A 23,994-nucleotide genomic window follows, 5' to 3' on the forward strand; every position below is an offset into this window, starting at 1 on the left:
GATTAGACGTTGTTCCCCAACCTGGGAATTCAGAGAACTTCCGAGGAGACATGGACCTTTTGCAGGCTGATGCTTGGGAGTGTTGGCTGGGAGAGGAGAGGTGGAGAGTTCATTCCAGGCAGGAGTGAGATGCTTTACAGGGAACAAAAAAGCAGCTCAAGGTTGCTATAAGAGATGAAGGTGTCAACCAGGGATACTGGGCGATGTAGCTGATGAAAGGTACCCTACATCCACGTTAGTATGTCTGATAGAATGAAGTAGATAGATAGACAGACAGATAGGGATGGATAGATAGATAGATAGGGATAGATAGATATGATGCATGGATGGATGGATGGATAGACATAGGTAGGTAGATAGATAGCTACCTAGATAGATAGATAGATAGATAGATAGATAGATAGATAGATAGATAGATAGATAGATAGATAGAGATAGATGAACAGACATAGGTAGATAGATAGAAATGTGTGTATATATATTGTGTGTTTATATATATTTGTATATATATGTGTGTGTGTGTGTGTGTGTGTGTGTGTGTGTGTGTATACATATATAGTTATTGCCATTTGGGTAGTAGTTAAAATTGGAGGTCAAGAATATCACCCAAATCCACTCTAAGGAAAGGGTAAAGAAGTGAGAATAAGGATGAGTTGAGGGGTAACATAAGATGTCTCATGTTTTTGGCTGGTGTGGTTGGGTAGATAGAAGTACTTTGAGGCATTAGGACTCCCAGGCAGCGACTTGGTTCCCTTGTCTTTAGAATTTGAATAATAGGATTGTTATTATAGGAACATCGTAGAAGACTGTTGAGATGACTAAGAAGTCAGTACATGCAAAGTGTGTCCTCAGTGCCCTTAGTGAGGGCAAGGAATACTGTCGCCTGCCAGAGTGCAAGAACTACGATCCAGACGTATTCTACTCACATCTGTATGCTTAGAAGCTAGAATAGGGTCTGACATATTGTAAGAAATTAGTTTTGAGTGAATATGTAAATGAAAAACCACTTGAGCTTAGGTTTGAAGGATCAGTGGTTTAACTCAATGAAGCGGGCAGTGAATCAACGTGCTTGTATCGGTAAACCCATTGGTATTGGTGATTGATTAGATATTGGGTTTGAGGGAGGGGAGGACGTCAAAGCTGTCTCTTCCGTGTTTGACTGGTGTGATTCGCTAGACAGAGGTTCCCTTTAGGAATTAGGACTCCTGGGCAGAGACCTATATTGGGTTGGTGTATGGGATCCTTTAGTGTAAGAAGAGAAGAGGGTCAGGGACCAAGCCGAACATAAAAGGTGATACGGGAGCTGATGATCCAACAAAGGAGATACGGAGAGAGTGACAGGGAAATAAGAAGAAAACTGGGGGGGAAGGGAAGGTCCAGGGAAGAATATGGTTCGTAGAAGTGGACGCTGAGAAACAGTCAAGTAGGATGTAGACCCCAAGGAGCCATTGTGTATATTATACACGTGATGTTCCCATGAGTATTTTCGGTGCAGAGCTAGGGGCAGAGGCTGGCTGGATAGAAGGGGGCCGGAAGGTGAGCCGTTTCTCAGATTCTTTTCAGAAATGTGTCTGTGCAGGGAGACGGGCTGTGAAAGGGGTTCTTTGTCATGGGGAAGGTTGGAGTGTATTTCATTCTCTCAAGTCAGCTTCAGTAGACGGATCGTGAAGGTACAGGGGACACCTGAGAATGTCAGATTTCTGAGAAGACGGTGGGAAATGAGACCCAACATGTAGGAGGATTGATCTTTGCCAGGAGGAGGGACCTTGTCTAGTCTGTTAGGGAATGCGGAGAGCAGATGCTGGTGCAATGAGAAGGGATAGTGGCTGGAATTTGAAGGTGTTCCCAAATGAAGCCTTCTGTTTCCTCTCTGCAGAAGGAAACAGAGTTACCTACTGAAGGCGGGGTAGGGCAGGGCATGGGGGTGACAAGTAGTATTCTGGGGGAGGGTTGACATGCCACCTGCAGGTGGGGAACCCTGGATTCCAGGAACAGGAAGGGACCCCATTTGGTCACTTTAACCAGATGTTGAGAAGATCTCGATTTACAGAGAACAGATAGATATTTTCATTGAGGGCTGGTATCGTACTGGGAAGGCATGAACATGTGTCAGAGGTTCTCTGGGATCCAGTCTTTTGGCAACAATGTGATGGAAATGGTATATTGCATGATCTGAGCTGGTCATCGGGACCACATAGGATAAAGTTAGCAAACGTCCCAAAAATTGAAGTGTCATTTGGAACAATTGGGACTGTCCACTTAGTAGAAAACTGAACTACTGAATGATCGCAGTCCTCGACGAGATGACTGCATTGGGTTTTATTTGACAAAACGTGTGACCGTGGTACGACAGGGTTCGATATTGCAGAGTTTGGGCCCAAGGTTGAGAAAGCTGTATTGGAAGGCAGAGGTTTGTAGTTAGATAATAGAGTGTTTGGATCACTCACTTTTGAGACAGAGCAGGTGGGAATGATGTGGTCTGTGGGTGACGGAGGCCAAGGTTGCCTGGAGGGGCACATGGTTGGGGATGTGACATCAGTGGATAAACTGAGGTCTGGGAGGGCAGGGCATTGATGTATTTCGTGCTAATCGAGCTCATTTTCCTGGATGGAATGCACAGTGAGACTAAGAAGATGAGCTTGTTGGGTAAGACTCTGGAGGAGAGAACTTTTGGAATGCAGCAGGTTAGGGAAATGAAAAAGCCTAGCAAAGTTAAGGGACCAAAAGAGGTTGGAAACAGGAGTTTATAACCACTCCCATCTGTAAGGTTCTCTTTTTTTTTCCCCCCAGGAATACTCTGCATCAATTCATCCATTCTTTCGTTCATTCACTGCATATATTGGACCTTCTCTATTTGGAAGGTATTACGCTGTGGACCGCAGTTGATTCAACAGTCGATTAGAGTTTCTTCTCAAGTACTCTTGGTCCCGCTGGGACGATGAGATGGGATCACATTGATTGTCACACATCCCATAAACGAGAACCTTGAAAAATGCCCAGGAAATGGAGAGTAGGAAGACATTACATGTGGTAGTGGTTGTAGAAGCCTTGATTAAATAGGAAGAGCGTCTTATGCAGGCTTTCGAGGGTTTACAGAAATGATTGGGGGTTGGAGGAAAATCCTGGCAGAGAAAGCAGCAACAGAACTTTGCAGAAGGTGGGATAGGATGCGTTGTTTGCTGGGGCACTTAGGTGAGACTCAGCTCCACTAAGGAGTGGTATTGGCAGGGTGGGCCAGAGCCAGGATGTGGTTACTTTACAGTTCAGGCTGAAGGAGAGACTCTTTAGTTTTCCGTTCTTGCAGAAGATATGAAGGAGTCCAATTAAGTGAAAAAATAAATCATCAGTGGAAGTCACGGTGACATTCCCCCCCTAATAACACTGAAGGAGTTCATATTACGGAGTAGGGCCAGGGCTGATGCACGCACCCGACTCCCCAAATCTATATTCGGTAACTTTAAGAGCAGGGCTCCATATGTGGAATCTATCAATCAAAAAATTTAAAAAAGGGCTACAAATGAACTTATCTACATAACAGAAATAGAGTCACAGATGTAGGAAAGAAACTTACGGTTCCCAGGGGGGAAGGGCAGGGGGTAAATTGGGAGACTGGGATTGACATATACACACTACTATATATAAAATAGATCACTAATAAGGACCTGCTGTAGAGCCCAGGAGCTCTACTCAACACTCTGTAATGACCTATGCGGGAAAAGAATCTAAAAAAGAGTGGGTATAGGTATATGTATAACTGATTCACTTTGCTGTACAGCAGAAACTAACACAGCATTGTAAATCAACTATACTCCAATAAAAAAAAAAAAAAGAAAGAAAAAGAGCAGGGCTCAGTAAACTATGGCATTTGGGCCAGATCCAGCCTGCTGCCTGATCTTGTAGGTCAAGTTTCCCCGAAACACAGCCATGTTGATTTGCTGGTGTCTGGCCCTCCTGCTTCTGAGGAGTTGGGCAAGCCACCCAAACCACCTAAAATCGTTACTCCCTGGCTTTTCAAAGGAAACACGTGCCACCCCCTGGCTCAGATGATTTAGCCGTTTGATGTCTTGCTTAAATAGTCACCTTTAGCTTCTGAACCCGGGTCCGTTAACTTAAGGGTGTTCTTCAGTTCTTTACCTTCAAGCAGTGACATGAGCAGACGGCTGCTGTTTTATTCTTGCCCCAATAACAGGTGGATGATAGTGTGATAGGACCTGGGCGGTTTTGTCACATCTCCCATCTATAATTGGTGGGGTTTTAGTCCCTGGACTGAATACATCGAGGAGGGTGTAAACTATAGCATCTTGGATGAGAAAGACTTTAGTGTGAATTAGATTCGTCACGTGCTTCCTTGCGATTCCCATCAATCCAGGGAACCAGTGTTATCAGGCGGGGAGATGCCCAAGAGGACAAAAAAAATGACAAATAGCGTATTGCAGAAAACTCTGTGCCCACGTCAAGCAAAAGAATGACAAGCATATGCTCTTGCCGTTCAAAGGCATTTGACCTGCCGGGTGGCAGCACGTGCAAAGACCAAAATATAGAAGCGTGGTTTAGAGACAGCTGTTCCTAACAAGAGTCTCGGAGTGAATGGTAGAAGAGTTTTCTCTGCACCGTCCTGGAGAGCTTAACTCAGCCGTCGTCTGCCTGTGGCTTCCTAGCGCGGCCGAGTGCCACCAGGATGTTAAATGTGTGCACTTGACAATTACTCGACCGAATTTTAAATTTAGACCATGCTCTTTTCTCTGTTCAGACATTTTCAGAAAGAATCCACTCTCCTTCACCTGTTTTCCCTGTAGCTCCCTTGCAATCCCCTGTCCTTCTCTGCTAACCCTATTTCTCCTTCGCAAACCAACTCAAAGTCTGTTGCCTCAGGGCCCGTGTTCCCAGGGAAGAGGCATCCTCTGTGCTTTTTGTTGGGCTGCAATCAGAGTTATGCACAGCTTGTTACAAAGTCATGGGGAACTACTCCTGGGGAAGCAGCGTGTCTGTTTCTCCATCCATCCACGGGTTCCCTGCTGGAGGGATCCAGCATTTCTGGCCTCTTTGAGCCCCAGGCCGCTGTGCTGCTGTCTCCCTTCCCCAAGGACCATTAGTGAGAGACCCTGGGGAGCATCTTCTGTTGACATTGTGACCCACTCCCAGCTCACCCCTCCAGCCCCTCCTGATACCCCTTTCATGCTCTATTTAGTTATTTTCAAATTGCCTCATACATGCAAAGCTCGTTTTCCCAACGAAACAGTAAGAGCTATGCCAGTAATAAAATAATAACAATGATGAAAACAGCTATGGTCAGTGGTCTCCTGTCTCTCAGGCTGGGGATCATAATCCCGTGAAATACTCACATCTTACACGTCTGGAACGTGTGGCACAGCGGTGGATCCATGTCCCAAGGGCACAGAGCTGGTGTTTTCGTTGCCTAGGGCTGCTGCGAGAATTCACCACCAGTTTGGTGGCTCAATACAACACAAATGGATGATCTTACAGTTCTGCAGGTCCGATGTCCAAAATGGGTCCACGTGGGCTAAAATCAAGGTGTCAGCAGAGCTGTGTTCCTTTATGAAGGCTCTCGGGGAGCGAGGCCACCTGCATGCCTTGGCTTGGGGCACCTTTCTCTCTGTTCAGAGCCAGTGACGTAGCATCTTCCAGTCTCTCTGACTACAGCCTCAGCTGCTCTGATGCCAGTTTTCCTGCTTCCCTCTTTCCCTTATAAAGAGCCTCGTGATTGTATTCGACCCACTCACATGATCCAGAATAATCTCTCCTTCTGTCGGATAAGGTACCATATCCCCAGATTCCAGGGGTTGCAGGTGGACATTTGGGGGTACGATTATTTTGCCTCCTACCAGCGGTAAAAAGTAGAAGTGGAATTTGAACCCCATGTCTCCAGAAACATTGTTAGAAGTCTTTGTTGCTGCGAGATTTGAGTCTCCCTGATGAGAGTCAGCACTTGTGTCCACCAGGCAATGCTGGCCGTGTGTCATGCATGTAGAGACCATGACATATATATATATATCGGGTTGGCCAAGAAGTTTGTTTGGGTTCTTCCGTAACATTTTATGGAAAAACCCGAACGAAATTCTTGGCCAACCTGATATATATTCTTCACCACAAGAGATACAGTATTGCTTGTGAAATTCTCATTGAATCCATGTCATTAAATCACTAGGTTCTTCCAAATCGGCCACCCCACATTAAGCATTGAAGAGTGCATTGAGGTACGTGTTGGAAAGACGTATAAATCTCCTTGATGCCTCTCCTTCGGCATTTTAGGGGGAAAAGCCAACAACTGGGAAGGAGGCATCCGGGTTCCAGGCATCCTCCGATGGCCAGGGGTGATCCAGGCTGGGCTGGAGATCGATGAGCCAACAAGCAATATGGACATCTTCCCGACAGTGGCCAAACTTGCGGGGTCCCCTCTGCCGGAAGACAGGTACTGTGACTCCCAGGTGCTCGGGGCAGTCGCCTTCGGATTTTGTGGGCAAGGGTGTTCCGATTCGCCTGCACGGTGGCATATGCTACTTCCGGCTGGACCCTTTATCCACGCCCAGTTATGGGACTTACTGGTGAGTCCAGCAATGTAAACACCGCTCTGTCCACCCTGTTATCCCAGTGGGAAATAAAGTCCAAAGCCCGAAGGGGATGGACAGTCTTTTTGTTTTTTTAATATTTGTTTATTTATTCATTTATTTGGTTGCACCAGGTCTTAGTTGCAGCAGACGGGCTCCTTAGTTGGGGCTCGCTGGCTCCTAAGTTGTAGCACGTGGGCTCCTTAGTTGTGGCAGACGGGCTCCTTAGTTGTGGCATGTGAACTCTTAGTTGCAGCATGTGGGATCTAGTTCCCTGAGCGGGATTGAACCCGGGTCCCCTGCATTGAGAGCATGGAGTCTTATCCACTGTGCCACCAGGGGAATCCTATGGGATGGACGGTCTTTAACTGAGCCTCCCTCTTTTGGCATTCCGTGGAACCTCTCCCCCTCCCTCTCTCTCCTCTCTCTCTCTCTCTCTCTCTCTCTCTCTCTCTCTCTCTCTCATCTGTGCCCATCATCGGCTTGCAGAAGGGCAGCTGGGCAGATGCCCTCTAACCTCCCTTGTTTCATCCCACACTTCTCCTGGCCCTGTTCACCAGCTCTTTGCTGCAGCAGCGAGAAAGGCAGTTGGGTGCCTAGTCAGGCCCCTTTTTTCCCAGCACGTCTTCATTTAGCGAGTTCTAAATGAAATGTCTTTCTCTTACATTTAAATACATCTTCCGACGGCATCGCCAGTGGTTTCTCCTTAAGTGTTATTACCAATCTGAAGAGTTCTAAGTGAGGCACACTGATTCATTGCTTTCGTTAGTTGGGTGGCAATCCAGGGTGACGGCAGGCACACGGGCTGCAAATCTTGTTCAAATTCAGCTGCCGACAGAACCAAGAGGAAACTGGAAACCAGAGTGAAACTGGAACCAACGAAAACAACAGCTCAGCCAGAGCTGAGTCCACGGAGAGGTTTGCTCACCTCCCATTGTGTGCAACCTTGGTTCACTCTTCTTTTATTTCAAATTTCTGCATTAGGTATACGTTCCTCTCAAAGTGCACGCACGCACACACACACACACACACACACACAGATGGGAAAGGCAGAATTGTAGACTTCAGCCCTTCTCAAACTTTGTGGCCTCGAGATTCTTGTACACTCTTCCCAGATCCAGGAGCCCAAAGACGTTGTGTTTCTGTGGGCGGTATCTATCAGCGTTTGTCATATGAGCAATTAAACCTGGAAATAAAAGTTTTTAAATGCAAGAGGGCCCAAGCACACAGTGCATCGGCTGACAGAGTGATAATGGAGCCACTGGGGAAACCCACCATGAGCTCATGAAAGAGTGGGGGTACAAAAGGCAAATAACATTTTGAATTACTGCAAAGACAGTTTGAGCTCATAGACCTCCTCGTAGGTCTCAGGCATCCCTGTGGGTCTCTGGACCACACCGTCTCAGGGTAGCTGGTGCTTCAGAGAAGAGCAGAGATTCCCGGAGCTATGCTGCTGTGGCTTCACTGCTGCTGAAGCATTGAAGTTCCTGGGCCCTGATTTCTTCTCCTGCAAATGGGTTCACACTTGCACAGGATGGCAAGCACTAGAGCATGTCAAGTGCAGAGTAGGGATGCATGCATACTTGCCATTTTTGTTTCACCCGCCATATTGAGAGGTAACAGGTAGGGAAGTAGAGTTGTTTCCACTTACACGTTTCACGTCCATCTGGGCTCAGAGAATCATCACTGTGAGGGCTGAAGGGGCTTCTAAGAGCTGCTATTCCAATCAAATGATTCTTCTTCCCCTCTAATGACAGAAAACTTGGCAGGAATAACTCATCAAAAGTCTTTTCTTACAGAAAACTAAAACTCTCACTCCTTATTTTACTTGCTCTTTGGCCCTGGTTCTTTCCCTTGGAATAAATCTGAATAGTTCCATGACCCGTGCACACTGAGTGTTCATAGTTTCATTAAGTACATTTTTCTCTCACGGTTCATGATATTAAATTCGTCGGTACTCTCTGCTTTCACAGTATCTTTATATTTTTATTATTTTTAAAACATTTATTTATTTGGCTGTGCCAGGTCTTTAGTCACGGTATGCAGACTTCTTAGTTGTGGCATGCGAACTCTCAGTTGCGGCATGCATGTGGGATCTAGTTCCCTGACCAGGGATCGCACCCGGGCCCCCTGCATTGGGAGCACAGAGTGTTAACCACTGGACCACCAGGGAAGTCCCTGCTTTCACACTATCTTTAACTGGTTTTCCACCTCACTGGGAAGAGCCAAGGGAAGGGAAAAGTTCAGAGGCAAAGAGGAAGATCCCTAAAGGGAGATCTTGCTGCCGGCACCTCGTACCCACCCCGATCTGAGGCTAATGGGGGTCATCCTGTTTTTCTCCCACATGCCCATTGAGGAAGGAAGCAGCCTCCCTCCTAAGCTGACCCAAACATTTTGTGCACGAGCCAGTGTCCTCAGTGGAACCCATTCTGAGTATTGAAGGTTCTTTCAATGGATCTCACCCGTTGATGGTCCCACTCAACCCAATGATACTATGTCTGGGTTTTGGTCCAAGGCTCTATAAGATGTCATTGTTCTCCAAGCGACAGCACAGATAAGAAAACGGCAATCTGCTTCCAGGTTGCTCATGGGAATAAAATGATCTCACAATATACTATTTAGATCATGTTAGCAACCAGGTCTAGAAGACGTCCTTGTGTGTCTGCCCTGGAGACGTTGACCATCTAAAGGGATGGTTCTCAGCTGGGGTGACTGTCCCTCCCAGGGGCCGTTTATCAGTGTCTAGAGACATTTTTGATTGTTTTGACTCGGGACGTTGCTGGCATCTAGTGGATAGAGGCCCGGGTTGCTGCTAAACATCCTACAATGCACAGGATGCCACCCCCCAGCAAGGAGTGATCCAGCCCAATATGTTGGGAGCGCTGAGGTTGAGAATTCTGCTCAAAAGCTTATTATTGCTCTTTTACGGGAAATGTCGTTATCTATATAATGAAAACCTCATCAAAACTTTTCAATAAGAGCATCCGGATAATATCCTCATATATATCCATATCCATCTGTAAATCTGATACACAGGTATCTACTCTTTAGAAAACAGCCTAACTCTCTCCCACTAAGATTGGTGGAAATCAGCTTCCCTGGTTTCTTGCTTAAGCAATATTAAATTTACGTTTCTCAGGTGAGTAAACACATTCAGAGAGCTGGACCCAGGCTATATGACAATCACTTAATGAGGTTCCCTCACATTTTGCCACATTTTTCATTGAACGAGAGGAGTTTCATTCAGAAGACCCCTGTCCTTCAAGTACAGCCTTGTAATTCTCAAGAAGCAAGTGCTGTTCTTTTTTTTTTTTTTTTTTGCGTTACGCGGGCCTCTCACTGTTGTGGCCTCTCCCGTTGCGGAGCACAGGCTCCGGACGCGCAGGCTCAGCGGCCATGGCTCACGGGCCCAGCTGCTCCGCGGCATGTGGGATCTTCCCGGACCGGGGCACGAACCCACGTCCCCTGTATCAGCAGGCGGACTCTCAACCACTGCGCCACCAGGGAAGCCCGCAAGTGCTGTTCTTGACAATCCTAGCTTGGTGAGAAATGAAAAGCCCTTCGATGCAGGGTTTCTGCTTAGGTAAAAAGAGCAGCAGTCCGAGGGTTACACATAGAGATTTTCACTTTGCAGAGTCTCCGTGCTGCCATGAGAATTCTCTAACTCAACCCCGTGGTGTGCCTGTATGAGATTCCTCTTGGCGTGAATCTTTCCTTCATACCGACCGTGGCCATCACCCCAGCATATGCAGAAAAATCATTCCCCCTGCGTCTCCAAATAAGCTGATTCTGGACATACATGGAGGGCAGTCTTTCTTTGTGATATAAAACATAGGCAACAAAAATATAATACCTCGGGCTTCCCTGGTGGCGCAGTGGTTGAGAGTCCGCCTGCCAATGCAGGGGACACGGGTTCATGCCCCGGTCCGGGAAGATCCCACATGCCGCGGAGCGGCTGGGCCCGTGCGCCATGGCCGCTGAGCCTGTGCGTCCGGAGCCTGTGCTCCGCAATGGGAGAGGCCACAACAGTGAGAGGCCCGCATACCGCAAAAAAAAAAAAAAAAAAAAAAAAAAAAAATATATATATATATATATATATATATATATAAAATACCTCAATACATTAATTCATTAAAGTGAAAACCTGTCAGCCTCATCTTTGCAAGCAGACAGAGTATTACCATAGTGAGTCTATGACCATGCTCCCTCCTAATGAAGATTGGCATGCCCAATTCTCCTATTCCATAATGAAAATTCGATTTCATTTCTTTTTTCCAAGTTTGGAAAAGAAATCCAAATGCTTGGTATCACTTATGTCTGATGAAGACAAGGGGAGTGGCTTGGTTCTCCCACTCAGTTCTGCTGACATCTAGCTGGGTGACCACAGAAGACTTCTTCCATAGAGCACTACAGATACAAGGGCGAGCTGTACCCAGCTCAGCTCCATTTTGCAGAATCAAAGTCGAAACTCTTCACGTACATGTGACTACGTATAATTGATCTTGCTTTCTATTCACATATGGCAGAATGTTTGATGTTTATGGGTGGAAACACTTTTAATTATGAAAGAGACTTTCTGGGTACTTGGGATTCCCTTTAATTTATCAAAGATCTATGTGCTTTCTTCTAAAAATGTTTCCTGTCCTACTCTACAGTGAAAAAAATCACCTTATTTTTTTGTTTGTTTGTTTTACATCTTTTCTGGAATATAATTGCTTTACAAGGGTGTGTTAGTTTCTGCTGTATAACAAAGTGGATCAGCTATACATATACATATGTCCCCATATCCCCTCCCTCTTGCGTCTCCCTCCCTCCCACCCTCCCTATCCCACCCCTCTAGGTGGCCACAAAGCACCGAGCTGATCTCCCTGTGCTATGTGGCTGCTTCCCACTAGCTATCTGGTTTACATTTGGTAGTGTATATATGTCAGTGCTACTCTCTCACTTCATCCCAGCTTACCCTTCACCCTGACCCCGTGTCCTCAAGTCCATTCTCTACGTCTGCATCTTTACTCCTGTCCTGCCCCTAGGTTCATCAGAACCATTTTTTTTTAGATTGCATACATATGTGTTAGCATATGGTATCTGTTTTTCTCTTTCTGACCCAGTTCACTCTGCACGACAGACTCTAGGTCCATCCACCTCACTACAAATAACTCAATTTTGTTCCTTTTTATGGCTGAGTAATATTCCATTGTATATATGTGCCACATCTTCTTTATACATTCTAGTGTCGATGGACACTTAGGTTGCTTCCATGAATCACCTTATTTTGAATATGGCAACAAGTGACTCACCTTGTGTCCCAAGTTAACCTCTTTTTCAGTCCCCGAAGCCTTTCCCTTCTGCTATGATCCCCAAATCCTCCCCAGAGTGGACCCGGCACAGGTGGGTCGGAGGGACGTCCCGAAGTACATGGCTCACTGACTCAGCTGAGAGAGAGACAGCACATTCGTGGGGGGATGAAGTCACTGTCCCCCAAAAAAGTTCCCCAAACATGTTCTTTTCAGTTACGAGAGAGTCATCCGCATACTATTGAATTTGACCTGAAATTCAGACATGACTCTCCTTGACACTGAATTGTTACTATCCCCATGGTTGCCATGAGTCAGGAGCCCAAAGAGAATCATCTCACTTTCCAAGTTAAAGGCAATCTCAAATGAGCACGTTTTTCACAGAATGAGGCAGACACCAGGGGAAAAAAGCATCCGATTTTGTAGCCGTGGCTGTCCTGCAAGCGTGCTATGAAAAGTTGAATTTGTTTACAGAAAAGGCCAATCAGACGATTCCCATAGGGAAGCGGCGATGCTTTGCATCACTTTGAAAGTGTAGGGGCCTTTCTGCCACGAATCGTGATGTTGTACAAACATTTCCATCCCAGCCATCCCAAGTATTTTGATAACTCAGACACCGTTTAAAAGTTTAGCTCAATAGAGTCACTTTCCATTTTTCATGGCACAAATGAGCCTCTTTTTGACAAGCCGTATTTCTCCAGCGCTGTTCAACAGTGGTTTCCATCGCAGCGTGATTTATTGCCGGCTTCCAGGAAAGAGTGCGTTAGGTATAGGATGTAAAACAAAGATGAGATCAGTCTCTGCATCGCAAGAAAAAAGAAGTTTGCAGAACAGACTTTGCTTCCCTCCTTAAAAAAAAAGAGACAAATCTGCTTGGAAATCAGAAAAAAAGTCTATGAGATTTACAGTGTTCTTTTTGTCATTAAATCCCCCTTTGTGGGATCAGGCCCAGTTCGGTTATGAAATACCAATCTTAAGAAAACAGTTCTGTCTCCTGGGTTCTTAAGTGCTGAGTTTTGTGGGTTTATGATGAAAAACAGCTTCGAGAAATGAGCCAGACATTGAGTCAGAGAAACAGAGATTCACTCTCACCCTCGAGCCATCGTGGAAAGGCCTTCTCTGTCGGGCCCATCTGTCCCATCTCTCACCTTCAGGGTTTTCACCCCTGGGGGCTTTTTATGCGCAGGTCCTCCTCTCTGCCCCTCTCCCCTCATCCCTTGCTTCCTTTCCACCTACTTAGGCTCTCCTAATCTCAAGGACTGAGTTTTTCTTGAAATTCACAATACCGGCCATTTCAGGATAGAACTAGTGTCCGGAGAACACACTGCTTCTGGATCGAATCATCTCTCTACCTTGTTCCTCTCATGGAAGATGAGAATCAGGCTTGGAAAGTGAGCCAATTCTGTCTTTTGTTCTTATTTTTAACTTACAATAATAGAATATTTTCAGTTCCGTGGACTTGTGCGGAGTGCATGATTAATAACTAAGGTGGGGACCAGAGAAGCAGTCAGCAGTAATTACATGATGGGATTTTTAGCGACACCAAAATAAACCACAAAGAAAAAAGAAAAAAACAAAAAAAACTCAAGGGATGTAGGACCTCTCAAGAGTGCTTACCTACATTATATAACCAAGTTAAAGTTCCGGTTTCTCAATTCCTCATGGTAGGAGGGGCCAGGGATGGAGTGTTTTGGGTTTTTAAAAAATTTTTTGTTGGAGTGTAGTTGATGTAAAATGTTGTTAGTTCCAGGTGTACAGCAAGGTGATTCAGTTATCCATATACACATATCCACTCTTTTTAAGATACTTTCCCCCATAGTCCATTACAGTATTGAGTAGAGTTCCCTGTGCTATACAGCAGGTCCTTATTAGTTATCTGTTTTATGTATAGTAGTGTGTATATTCAGTTCCAATCTCCCAATTTATCCCTCTGCCCACGCCTTTACCCCTGGTGACCATACGTTTGTTTTCTGCATCTGTGACTCTATTTCTATTTTGTAGATAAGTTCATGTGTACCCTTTTTTTAGATTCCACATATAAGCGATATCATATGATATTTGTCTTGGAATGTTTTTAATCAGAGAAGGAAAACCCTCAAGTTCAACAATCTACCTCCTTCCAAGTAGCCTTCTGCCCCAGGTTTCGGTGACAGTGGCCTAATGGTAATCAACGACTTCAATTTCTCTACTGCCTGTTAATGTATGTTTCACTCAAAACAAAATTATAGGCTTTTTTCCTTTATGTAACATCCAAATAGTCTTAATTTTGCTCCTTAGCAGTTGTATACAGTTATTGCCTACCATCTGGAAAGTTCCCCTTCTCGGCCTAGTTATAGAAGAGATATATTTACCTTTGAGAACATAAACATATGTGTAATGTGTATATGTGATATGTAAATGCATGTGAGTACGTTTACATCTTTGGGGTATTTAATATCATCATTATTATTTACAAATCACGTCCCTGGGACTTAGCACTTCATTTGCATTGAAGTCCATCCAATCTAAATTGCCCCATGCTGTATATTACCTTTTTTTTAAAACTCAGATTGTCAGAAATTCTTATTTTCTATAGATCCATAGTTCGTGAATACACTGTTTGCCAAGGCAATAGGCAGAAAACTCGGTATAGGAGCAGCAGCAGGGGAAAGCAGTGGAAAGCACGGACGCCCAGTCAGCTGGGTTTCAATCCCATTGGCTCTTACGACACACGTGGAGTTGGGTGAATCACTCCATTTCTTCATCCCATCATCCTGGAGTGATACTGGTCACAGCTCACAGTGCTGCTTGGAGGATGAAATGAGTTCATGCACGAGCAGAGCTGGCCTCCCTACATTGCATATGGCGCCCAGTGTGGGTCAGTTAGTGTCCTGGGTTGGTTACTTCATTACCATGTTGTAGCTCTGTCATGCCCCCATTTGCTGGAAGGACAGCGCCGACATCGGGAGGTTTTAGCCCAAGGCTGATGTGGCCCCCTGATGCCCACCTGCTTTATCCCCCAGGATCATCGATGGACGTGACCTGATGCCCCTGCTTCAAGGGAGAAGCCATCGTTCGGATCACGAGTTTCTCTTCCACTACTGCAACTTCTACCTGAACGCCGTGCGCTGGCACCCACAGAACAGTGAGCAGACGCATCTTTCTTTCCATGCTTGTAGGGCTACGTGCAGTCACTGCCATGGGAATAGAAGAAATTGCAAGAGGGCGTTGCTCTCATGAGATGCCCGAAAGATGCCCAGTTTTGCTTTCTCTGTCCTCCTCCGTGTTCCTTCTTCTCTTACGCCTCCCGGTGCCGTGGTGGTCCAGGCAGGGCGTCACACATTGCTGTGACATGTGCTTGCAGCTCCCTCAACGTGGTAGGACTTCCTTTCTTTTCCCTTCCTGGTTAATGCTTATCCAACCGCCCCACCCCCCTGAAAGCCGTCTTCTCTGCCTGCTGTCCTGTAGGTTTTGCACTGGCCCCGAATGCCCTTGAGATGTTTACCCGACCTTCTCTCCCGAGCCTCAAAGGTAGGGGTCGTGACTCATCGATCTGTGTTTGGTCACGGATCGTGTGTATTTGCTAGATGTGGATATTTAAGACAGAGTTCAAACGCTTTGATGTTATCATGGGTCCCAAACCCAGGGGTGTTGTAAATCGTGCACTGTATCAGTGACGGGACCTTCTTTGGGTTTTCCAACAGCGGGTACAGGGGTGCATTTCTAAAAAGCATAAAGGACCAAGTGGAACCAAGTGAGAATCGTCGGTGTAGTGATAGGGTCACATCTGGTTTTCACGTATTTAAACTTAGAATTACAGTAAGGCTCACATCGCTAAGATGCCTAGGAGTCTATGGGAATCCAGCAACTATTACAGCCCTGCTGTATATCCCAGAGGTAGAGGCTGCTATTGGACTTTGAGGTTCCTCTTCAGTGGGAAATTGAAACTCCCCACTTCTCTAGTGTGTTTTGGGATTCTGCTCCCAGAGGCGAGATTCTCAGAGCAGCTTGTGTATCCCCTGCAGCTGATGACTTGGTAAAAACTCAGGTGACTCTGATACTGGATTTCAATGTACCCCTCACCCCATTCTGCTCACCCAGTCGATTTACCAAAGACATCATTTAAAGAGCAGGTGCTCCATTATTCTTAGAGTGGAAAATAATAACCCTTCCGTTACCCAAAGAGATCACACCAGGTTTACCCTTCAGCGTTTATACTTTCAATCTGGACGGCTTCCTTGAGATAGCTTCCGGAAGACCAATATGGCAAAACCATGGGCGCACGATTCCAGGCCCAGAGGGATCCTATTTACGTATCTCATCAATGTGTCCATCATTCCTAACACCCATAGGAATGCTGTCTCTTCTTAGCATTATTGGCAGCATTTAGATCTGAGCCATCTCATCATAAATGAGAGATGTGGTCCTCGCCACTTCCTTTTGTACAGAGCCTGCGAGAAGCGTAAAGAAAGTCTCGGGGACTCTTGTTTGTCTAAAGAAGGATGATATCACATCCTGAGCCTTGCAGAATTGCATTTAAATAAAGCCAACCCCGTCGAGTGAGAGGAGCCGGAAGAAACCTACTGGATCAGGGGCTGGGGAAGCACATTATGTGGAGGAGTAAACAGAAAAGGGACAGGAAGAGGCAGAAAATAGGAGTAAGTGAGAAAAACAAGACCCAGATTCTGATAGGCAGCTGGCCTGGGGATAAAGCTTGCTTCTAAGACAACACACAAGTGACATTTTCTCTTATGCAGTTCCTTACTATCTTCTGTCCTGAAGCAGCAGCACACGAGGAAAAATGACGGTGTTTCCACACCGGAATCATGCATGTAGCTAAAGGGACTCAGGAAACCGTGGGCTTTATGAATCGTCTCATCTACTTTTCAGATTGTGCCTGAAACTCAGTAACAGTGGTTGCTGCCTTGGCTGTCACACATGGCTCCGTGGCTGTTTGCTCAGTATTTCATCTGTTCGTTTGTTGTACACGTATTTATTGAGCACCTACTAAGTGGCACCTTCTGGGCTAGGCTGCGCCCCTGTCAGTGAGCAAAATAGACCAAATTCTCTGCCAGGGAGTTGCTGACCTCTTAGCTCAGGACAGGCTGAAGGCTGTGCAAACAGCTGGGAATGCACAGGTGTGTAAGGAAGTGTCACCCGTGTGTGTGGAGTTACCTGTCAACTAGAGAATACAGAAAGTAAACTAGTACTAGAGGAGATGACTGACATCATCTCGGATCTGTGCTGGTAGGAGTTTATGGTAATCACTACACAGGAGACGCTTCCCGTAATTGTCAGTGGTAAGAGGGCTGCCTCCTGGCCTCCAAATACTTTGCTAGAAAAGAAGAGAGACGTTTAGGATCAGGGTTTAGAAATGTAGCGTCAGGGCAGCAGTGAGCTGGAGCCACCTCCGGATGGCTCAGGCATCTTGCCAGCTTGTTGGGAAAGCACTGCTACCTGGAAGTCAGCCAGGCGGCGAGCGCTGACACCCCGGCAACTGGCAGACCTGGCAAACGCACGCCCTGTTCCTCGCTCGGAAAGCACAAGCTTACCAGCAGTAAGTACGCTGGTACCCGTAAACTAGAGCTGAGTGGTGGTGTGGTTAAGATCCAGTTGCCGTTTGTTTTGATCAGTTGGACGCCTACATGTTACAATTCCCAACTTGTTACTCATTTTCCCAAAAACTTAGAGCTGGAATGCTGTTTCCACCCTTTTAAAACATGAACCCCTTTCAGCTTTCATATACAGTGTCTTCTCTATAATTGAATCATTCTCTAATGATAATGTTTCTGTAATTTCGTTGTCTCAGCAAATTGAATGGCCTAACTTAATCATCTCATATCCTTACGCCCACTGCATTTTAGAAGAACTCACGAAAGTGTTATTAGGACACCGGTAACTTTTCTTGCATTACAACGGGAATTGTGAGTTTAAATTTACTGTTCCGCGTGTATTCAAAAAGTTTGGCTTTAAGTTTTGACCTACGAAGCAGTGTTAGTAAAAATTCAATGTAATGACAACTTGATTTTATGGTAAAATTTATCTTAAGAGACTGGTAGTTAGCTCTGAGCTTCTACTGCAGATTTTTGAGCAGATGAATGTAAGGCTATAAACTAAATGCTCGCATTAGTGGGAGACTTCCCAGGCCAGCTGGTCGTACAGAAATCCATGGGATGTGGTTATGCTGATGTGGAATCCAAGGAGTCCCATAAATCCTGCTAGCTTTTCAATTCAAGTTTGTCGGAAGCTTCTCTCCTGTGACTTTTTTTTAAAGCATCATTTGAAAAACCTCAGTAGTACCCCTGAAGCGTACATTGTGTATAGAAAAATGATAAACAATTTTGACCTTTAAGACTTCAAAATAATTCTTAAAATCTTAAATCACAACAAAAAGCAGTAGGAAATTAGAATTCATTCCAAAGAAATTTGTTTGTATCTAGCTCTTTTAAAGGTGCCTTTTTTTGAAAATAGGAGATAAGTGAGGTTTAAAATTGCAACAGTATTACAATAGTATTTGAGGAAAAATGCTTGCTTTGTTCACTAAGATTTTCACCCAGTTAAAAAATTAATTTTGCCTCTAAAATGCACCTAAGAAAGGAGAGAAGATTCTAATTACAGCTGCCTGTGTCTCAGGAGTTGATCGGTGTAAGAAAGGCTATGCTTAGTTTTTGTCTTTATTAATGACTTCAGTTTGTGTCAGTGGTCTGATTCTCCTTTGTCTGATTACCGGAAGTTAAACCTGAAGGGTCAGAAACAACAAATCGAGGGCAGAAGCTGAACTCACGGGGGCTGTGGCATTTTCACATGAAAGCTGCAGAGAACGTTCCTGTACTCCAGCTTACCTTAAGAAGGAGAAGCCCTTGCCCAACCAGAACTTTTGTTGCAATTAAGAAAAAACGCACATACGTAAATCACTTCAAGGATATATTTCAAGTCTTAGGATTTCCTTTTCCTTTTGGTTGAAAATCTCGACCAAAGGCTGCATTCCCAACAGCTCTTGACCTTTGCGATATTCACCCACTAATTCCTTCACCTGCCTTCTCAGCCCGGTATCGTGGGACGTGTGTGTGTGTAATTGTAGGAACGCAGGGTGATGTGTCCCAGGATGGACGGAATCTGCTTTGCCCACAACCTAAGAGAAGGTGTGATGGTGATATAGGAGGATGGAAAAGGTTTCCCGGAAATTGTGTTCAATGTTTATTCAATTTGTTTTATCTCATTATCACTCAGATGGTTCAGTAACGGGCTTATCGTCCCCACCATTCACTTCCTTTAATGGAAAAACACCGTCATAAAAGGATATTTTGTTTTCTCCCACTTGGTCTATCAAACATGTATTTTTATATGGTACTTCCTATTACCTTTTAAATAATATTAGACCATTGTTGAAACATACGTCTACTTTTTTTTTTTATTGGAGTATAGTTGATTTACAGTGTTGTGTTAATTTCAGCTGTACCGCAAAGTGACTCAGTTATACATCTATACATTCTTTTTCATATTCTTTTCCATGATGGTTTATCACAGGATATTGAATATAGTTCCCTGTGCTCTACAGTAGGACCTTGTTGTTTATCCCTTCTTTATATAACAGTTTGTATCTGCTAATCCCAAACTCCCAATCCATCCCTCCCCCAAATCCCTCCCCCTTGGCAACGCACAAGTCTGTTCTCCACAGACATCTAATACTTTTCGACTAAAGTTTTCGCATGTCTGACCTAAGATTACATTAATTCTTGGACGAAAAACGTGTCCGCCATGACTTCTGTTCATTTATCACAATGCAACCTTGCTTCCTTACAGAGACAAAATACATCAAAATGGGAGTTTCTTTCTCGAATGCCCAAAGCACAGTGTTTCTGAACGAGTCCTCCAGTGTTAGCTCAGCACCCAGCTTATTCGCAGCTACCATAGGCCACTTCTTCTGCCCTTTCCCCCCGACGTACTCGCTCCTACTGATTTTCTGCAATATTTTGCACATCTCTCTTCCTCGATGTCAGCATGGGGCATATGTCAGTTCTCACAGTATTCCTGCTTGTTTCTAGCTCCGTCCTGATTTGCTTCCATCTGCTAGCAGAGCTGGGCATTTTCTATGGGAACATTTTAGTTCTAACCAAGGCATGTTGTAGTGAATATTTGTGTTAAGTATTTATATTAGGTATTCATATTTATATTAAATATTTGTGTCTTCCTCACCTTCGGATCTTCTATCCACAAATGTTTTGTAGGTGGTTTTAGGCTTTTCCCTCTGTTACTCTCTTATTCTTTTTTTTTTTTTTTTAACATCTTTATTGGGGTATAATTGCTTTACAACGGTGTGTTAGTTTCTGCTTTATAACAAAGTGAATCAGTTATACATATACATATGTTCCCATATGTCTTCCCTCTTGCGTCTCCCTCCCTCCCACCCTCCCTATCCCACCCCTCCAGGCGGTCACAGAGCACCGAGCCGATATCCATGTGCTATGCGGCTGCTTCCCACTAGCTATCTACCTTACGTTTGTTAGTGTGTATATGTCCATGACTCTCTCTCGCCCTGTCACAGCTCACTCTTCCCCCTCCCCATATCCTCAAGTCCGTTCTCCAGTAGGTCTGTGTCTTTATTCCTGTCTTACCCCTAGGTTCTTCATGACATTTTTTTTTTCTTCTTAAATTCCATATATATGTGTTAGCATACGGTATTTGTCTTTTTCTTTCTGACTTACTTCACTCTGTATGACAGACTCTAGGTCTGTCCACCTCATTACAAATAGCTCAATTTCGTTTCTTTTTATGGCTGAGTAATATTCCATTGTATATGTGTGCCACATCTTCTTTATCCATTCATCCGATGATGGGCACTTAGGTTGTTTCCATCTCCGGGCTATCGTAAACAGAGCTGTAATGAACATTTTGGTACATGACTCTTTTTGAATTACGATTTTCTCAGGGTATATGCCCAGTAGTGGGATTGCTGGGTCATATGGTAGTTCTATTTGTAGTTTTTTAAGGAACCTCCATACTGTTCTCCATAGTGGCTGAACCAATTCACATTCCCACCAGCAGTGCAAGAGGGTTCCCTTTTCTCCACACCCTCTCCAGCATTTATTGTTTCTAGATTTTTTGTTGATGGCCATTCTGACCGGTGTGAGATGATATCTCATTGTAGGTTTGATTTGCATTTCTCTAATGATTAATGATGTTGAGCATTCTTTCATGTGTTTATTGGCAGTCTGTATATCTTCTTTGGAAAAATGTCTATTTACGTCTTCTGCCTATTTTTGGATTGGGTTGTTTGTTTTTTTGTTATTGAGCTGCATGAGCTGCTGGTAAATTTTGGAGAAGAATCCTTTGTCAGTTGCTTCATTTGCAAATATTTTCTCCCATTCTGAGGGTTGTCTTTTGGTCTTGTTTATGGTTTCCTTTGCTGTGCAAAAGCTTTGAAGTTTCATTAGGTCCCATTTGTTTATTTTTGTTTTTATTTCCATTACTCTAGGAGGTGGGTCAGAAAGGATCTTGCTGTGATTTATATCATAGAGTGTTCTGCCTATGTTCTCCTCTAAGAGTTTGATAGTTTCTGGCCTTACATTTAAGTCTTCAATCCATTTTGAGCTTATTTTTGTGTATGGTGTTAGGGAGTGATCTAGTCTCATACTTTTACATGTATCTGTCCAGTTTTCCCAGCACCACTTATTGAAGAGGCTGTCCTTTCTCCACTGTACATTCCTGCCACCTTTATCAAAGATAAGGTGTCCATATGTGCGTGGGTTTATCTCTGGGCTTTCTATCCTGTTCCATTGATCTATCTTTCCGTTTTTGTGCCAGTACCACACTGTCTTGATTACTGTAGCTTTGTAGTATAGTCTGAAGTCAACTCTCTTATTCTTGAAATGTGTCATCTTTTTTATGTGACCACTGCATGTCTTTTGAAGACACACTTGATAACAATACACTGCACCCTTACGTTTATTCTATATCTCCTGTCTAGCAGATGCTCTGCTATGCTCTTTGCATATGATGCCTCTTTTAATCCTCCTTATTAAATGTGAGTTTGATTATATTCGTATTAGATTTGGCCGTAACAGAAACAAAAAGTCACGGTAGCTTATATCAGAGGGAGGTTTCTGTCTTCATCTCGTGAGTGAAGTCTAGCGGTAGGTGGTCCACAGAGTTTCAGGGATGCAGACTCCAAGCTCCGTCCCACCACCTGGAGGATGCAGCAGCTTCTTCTGCGTGGAGAAGGGTGACAGTGTCCACCTACGGGCAGCAGGAGGGAGCAATGGATGGAAAGAATGATGTTCCCCAGGCCAGAAGTTGGTCACCTGTGCACACCTGGTATCAGAGGAGGCTGGGCAGTGTAGCCTTCATTATGGGTGTCTGTGTGCCCTGGTGACACCCCACAACTTTGGCAGCCTGAGGATAGTTTCAGTCTCTACCAAAGTTATTTACAGATGAGGACGAAGAGGTGTCAGAGGTCACCGAATGGGCGTGCAGTAACAAGAGTTGATGCCAAGTTGGTGCTAAACCAACACTGGCTACTTTGAGAGTCTGCCCTGTGGTAAATTGGAACTTCTTCCCCCAAGACAATAAGTTCTTTTATTCACACTCGCAAAGATGATTCTTCTTCCTCACTGTTGTCTCTCTGGCCATCTCCACAGCCCCATGGACTGTTTCTGGAATTCATTTGTGTCCTCTCATTCCCTAAGTCCACCCATCCTTGGGGACCTCAGCTCTGGTCTCCCCTGGATGAACTCTGACCCTGATCCACACCCTCCCACTGCCGCCATGTCCACCCTGCACATGCCTCTGTGCACACACTTTCTTGAAGGCAAAGGTGACGTGGAGACACCCCGTGGAGAAATCTCTGACTTCCTAGCTCATTTATCTGCCATGACCAAATGTCACCAAGCAGCCTGAATCTCTGGCTGGCTGGAGGCTGTGTTGGCACTGAGTGATTTTAGGCAGGACGCCCCCAGTGGCTCTGGAGGAGAGACGCACAGAACGTACCAGGCTTCCTGTCTGCGCCCATGCCGGCTTCCGTGGTGGCAGCTGGCTTCTTCCCTCTTTTTCGGTGTCTTCCTGATCATCCCGTCGGCCCGTTCATCATTAATTTACCAGCACGTTTTTATTGAGCATCTGTTCTACGTAAGGCCCTGGGCGCTGGTAATTCACAGATACATTCACTCTTCTATGTAAGGCTCTAGGTACTGGGCATTTTGCACCCGTGGGAGATAACAGTTCTTGTGTTCAGAGAGCGAGTAACCTAGAAAGAAATGGAGTCCACAGACGGTGGTAGCCCTTCAGGGCTGAACGCACGGTAGAAACTGCTGAGAGGCGCCAGGAAACAGGGGTAGCTTCTGGCTGGAGACCTGGACAGGCTCACGGAGGACGGGTTGTCGGACCTTGAACAATGGATAGGATTTCAACACACAGAGACAGTGAAGGGGAGTGGGAGACTTTAGCATGCCTTGTGTACCCACTCAGTACAAGATTCATATTTCCGTCCCCCCAAATGCAAAAACAAACGCTTAGTCAAAGGGAGTGTTTTGCTTTCGGGCGCTCAGGCGTCACTCGTGGAGCTAGGGTTCCTCTAAATCTGAATTTAAAAGCAGGTGCTCTGGGTCACAGCCCTTACCTGCTTCCTCTTCCTTCTCAGTGTTTTTGTATCTTGAGTCTCAGTGCAACCAGCGCAGGAAGCTGGCAGAACCGGGTCTATAATCCATGAGCCCAGTACTGGGTCATTGAGGGTCTCGGCTACAGAGAATGGGTGGGCACGAGTCTCAGGGGTCAAGAACAAGAGCCCTTGGGTCCGCACTTCTCTGGGAGCATGTGTGAAGACACTGGTGCCCTAGGTTGCTCCACGTGGGCCCCCATCCTAGGATCTTTGGGTCTAAGACAAGAATGTGGCATTGATGTCAGGTGGCTGGCTCAGGACAGGGGAACACGGTTGGGGGGCATCATGGAAGCAAGGAGGTCGCCATGAGCGTGGGGACCTTGGGGTGGATTTTCAGACGTCTGTCCAGGAGATGAGATCAACATTACTAAGGGGGCAAGCTGAGGGTCCCAGTGGGGTGGTATGGGCCGCTCACAGTGGGAAAACACAAAAGTCTTTGAAATACTTCTAGAAGGACTCCAAGATGGCGCTATGTAGTGGGAAACACTGCTAAGACCGAAAA

General features: G+C 45.3%; 1 protein-coding gene across 1 annotated transcript in view; it reads left to right on the forward strand.

Annotated features, from left to right (window-relative positions):
• LOC309817752 (steryl-sulfatase-like) overlaps positions 1 to 23,994 on the forward strand; it is a 126,610-nt gene that overhangs the window by 97,441 nt on the left and 5,175 nt on the right. Inside the window, exons 8-9 of the mRNA XM_082647031.1 lie at positions 6,271 to 6,430; positions 14,863 to 14,984. Of these exons, the coding sequence (XP_082503157.1) occupies positions 6,271 to 6,430; positions 14,863 to 14,984 (282 nt within the window). The remainder of the gene's footprint in view (positions 1 to 6,270; positions 6,431 to 14,862; positions 14,985 to 23,994) is intronic.

Source organism: Grampus griseus, assembly GCF_964374135.1.
Source record: "Grampus griseus genome assembly, chromosome: Y".
Classification (NCBI taxonomy): domain Eukaryota; kingdom Metazoa; phylum Chordata; class Mammalia; order Artiodactyla; family Delphinidae; genus Grampus; species Grampus griseus.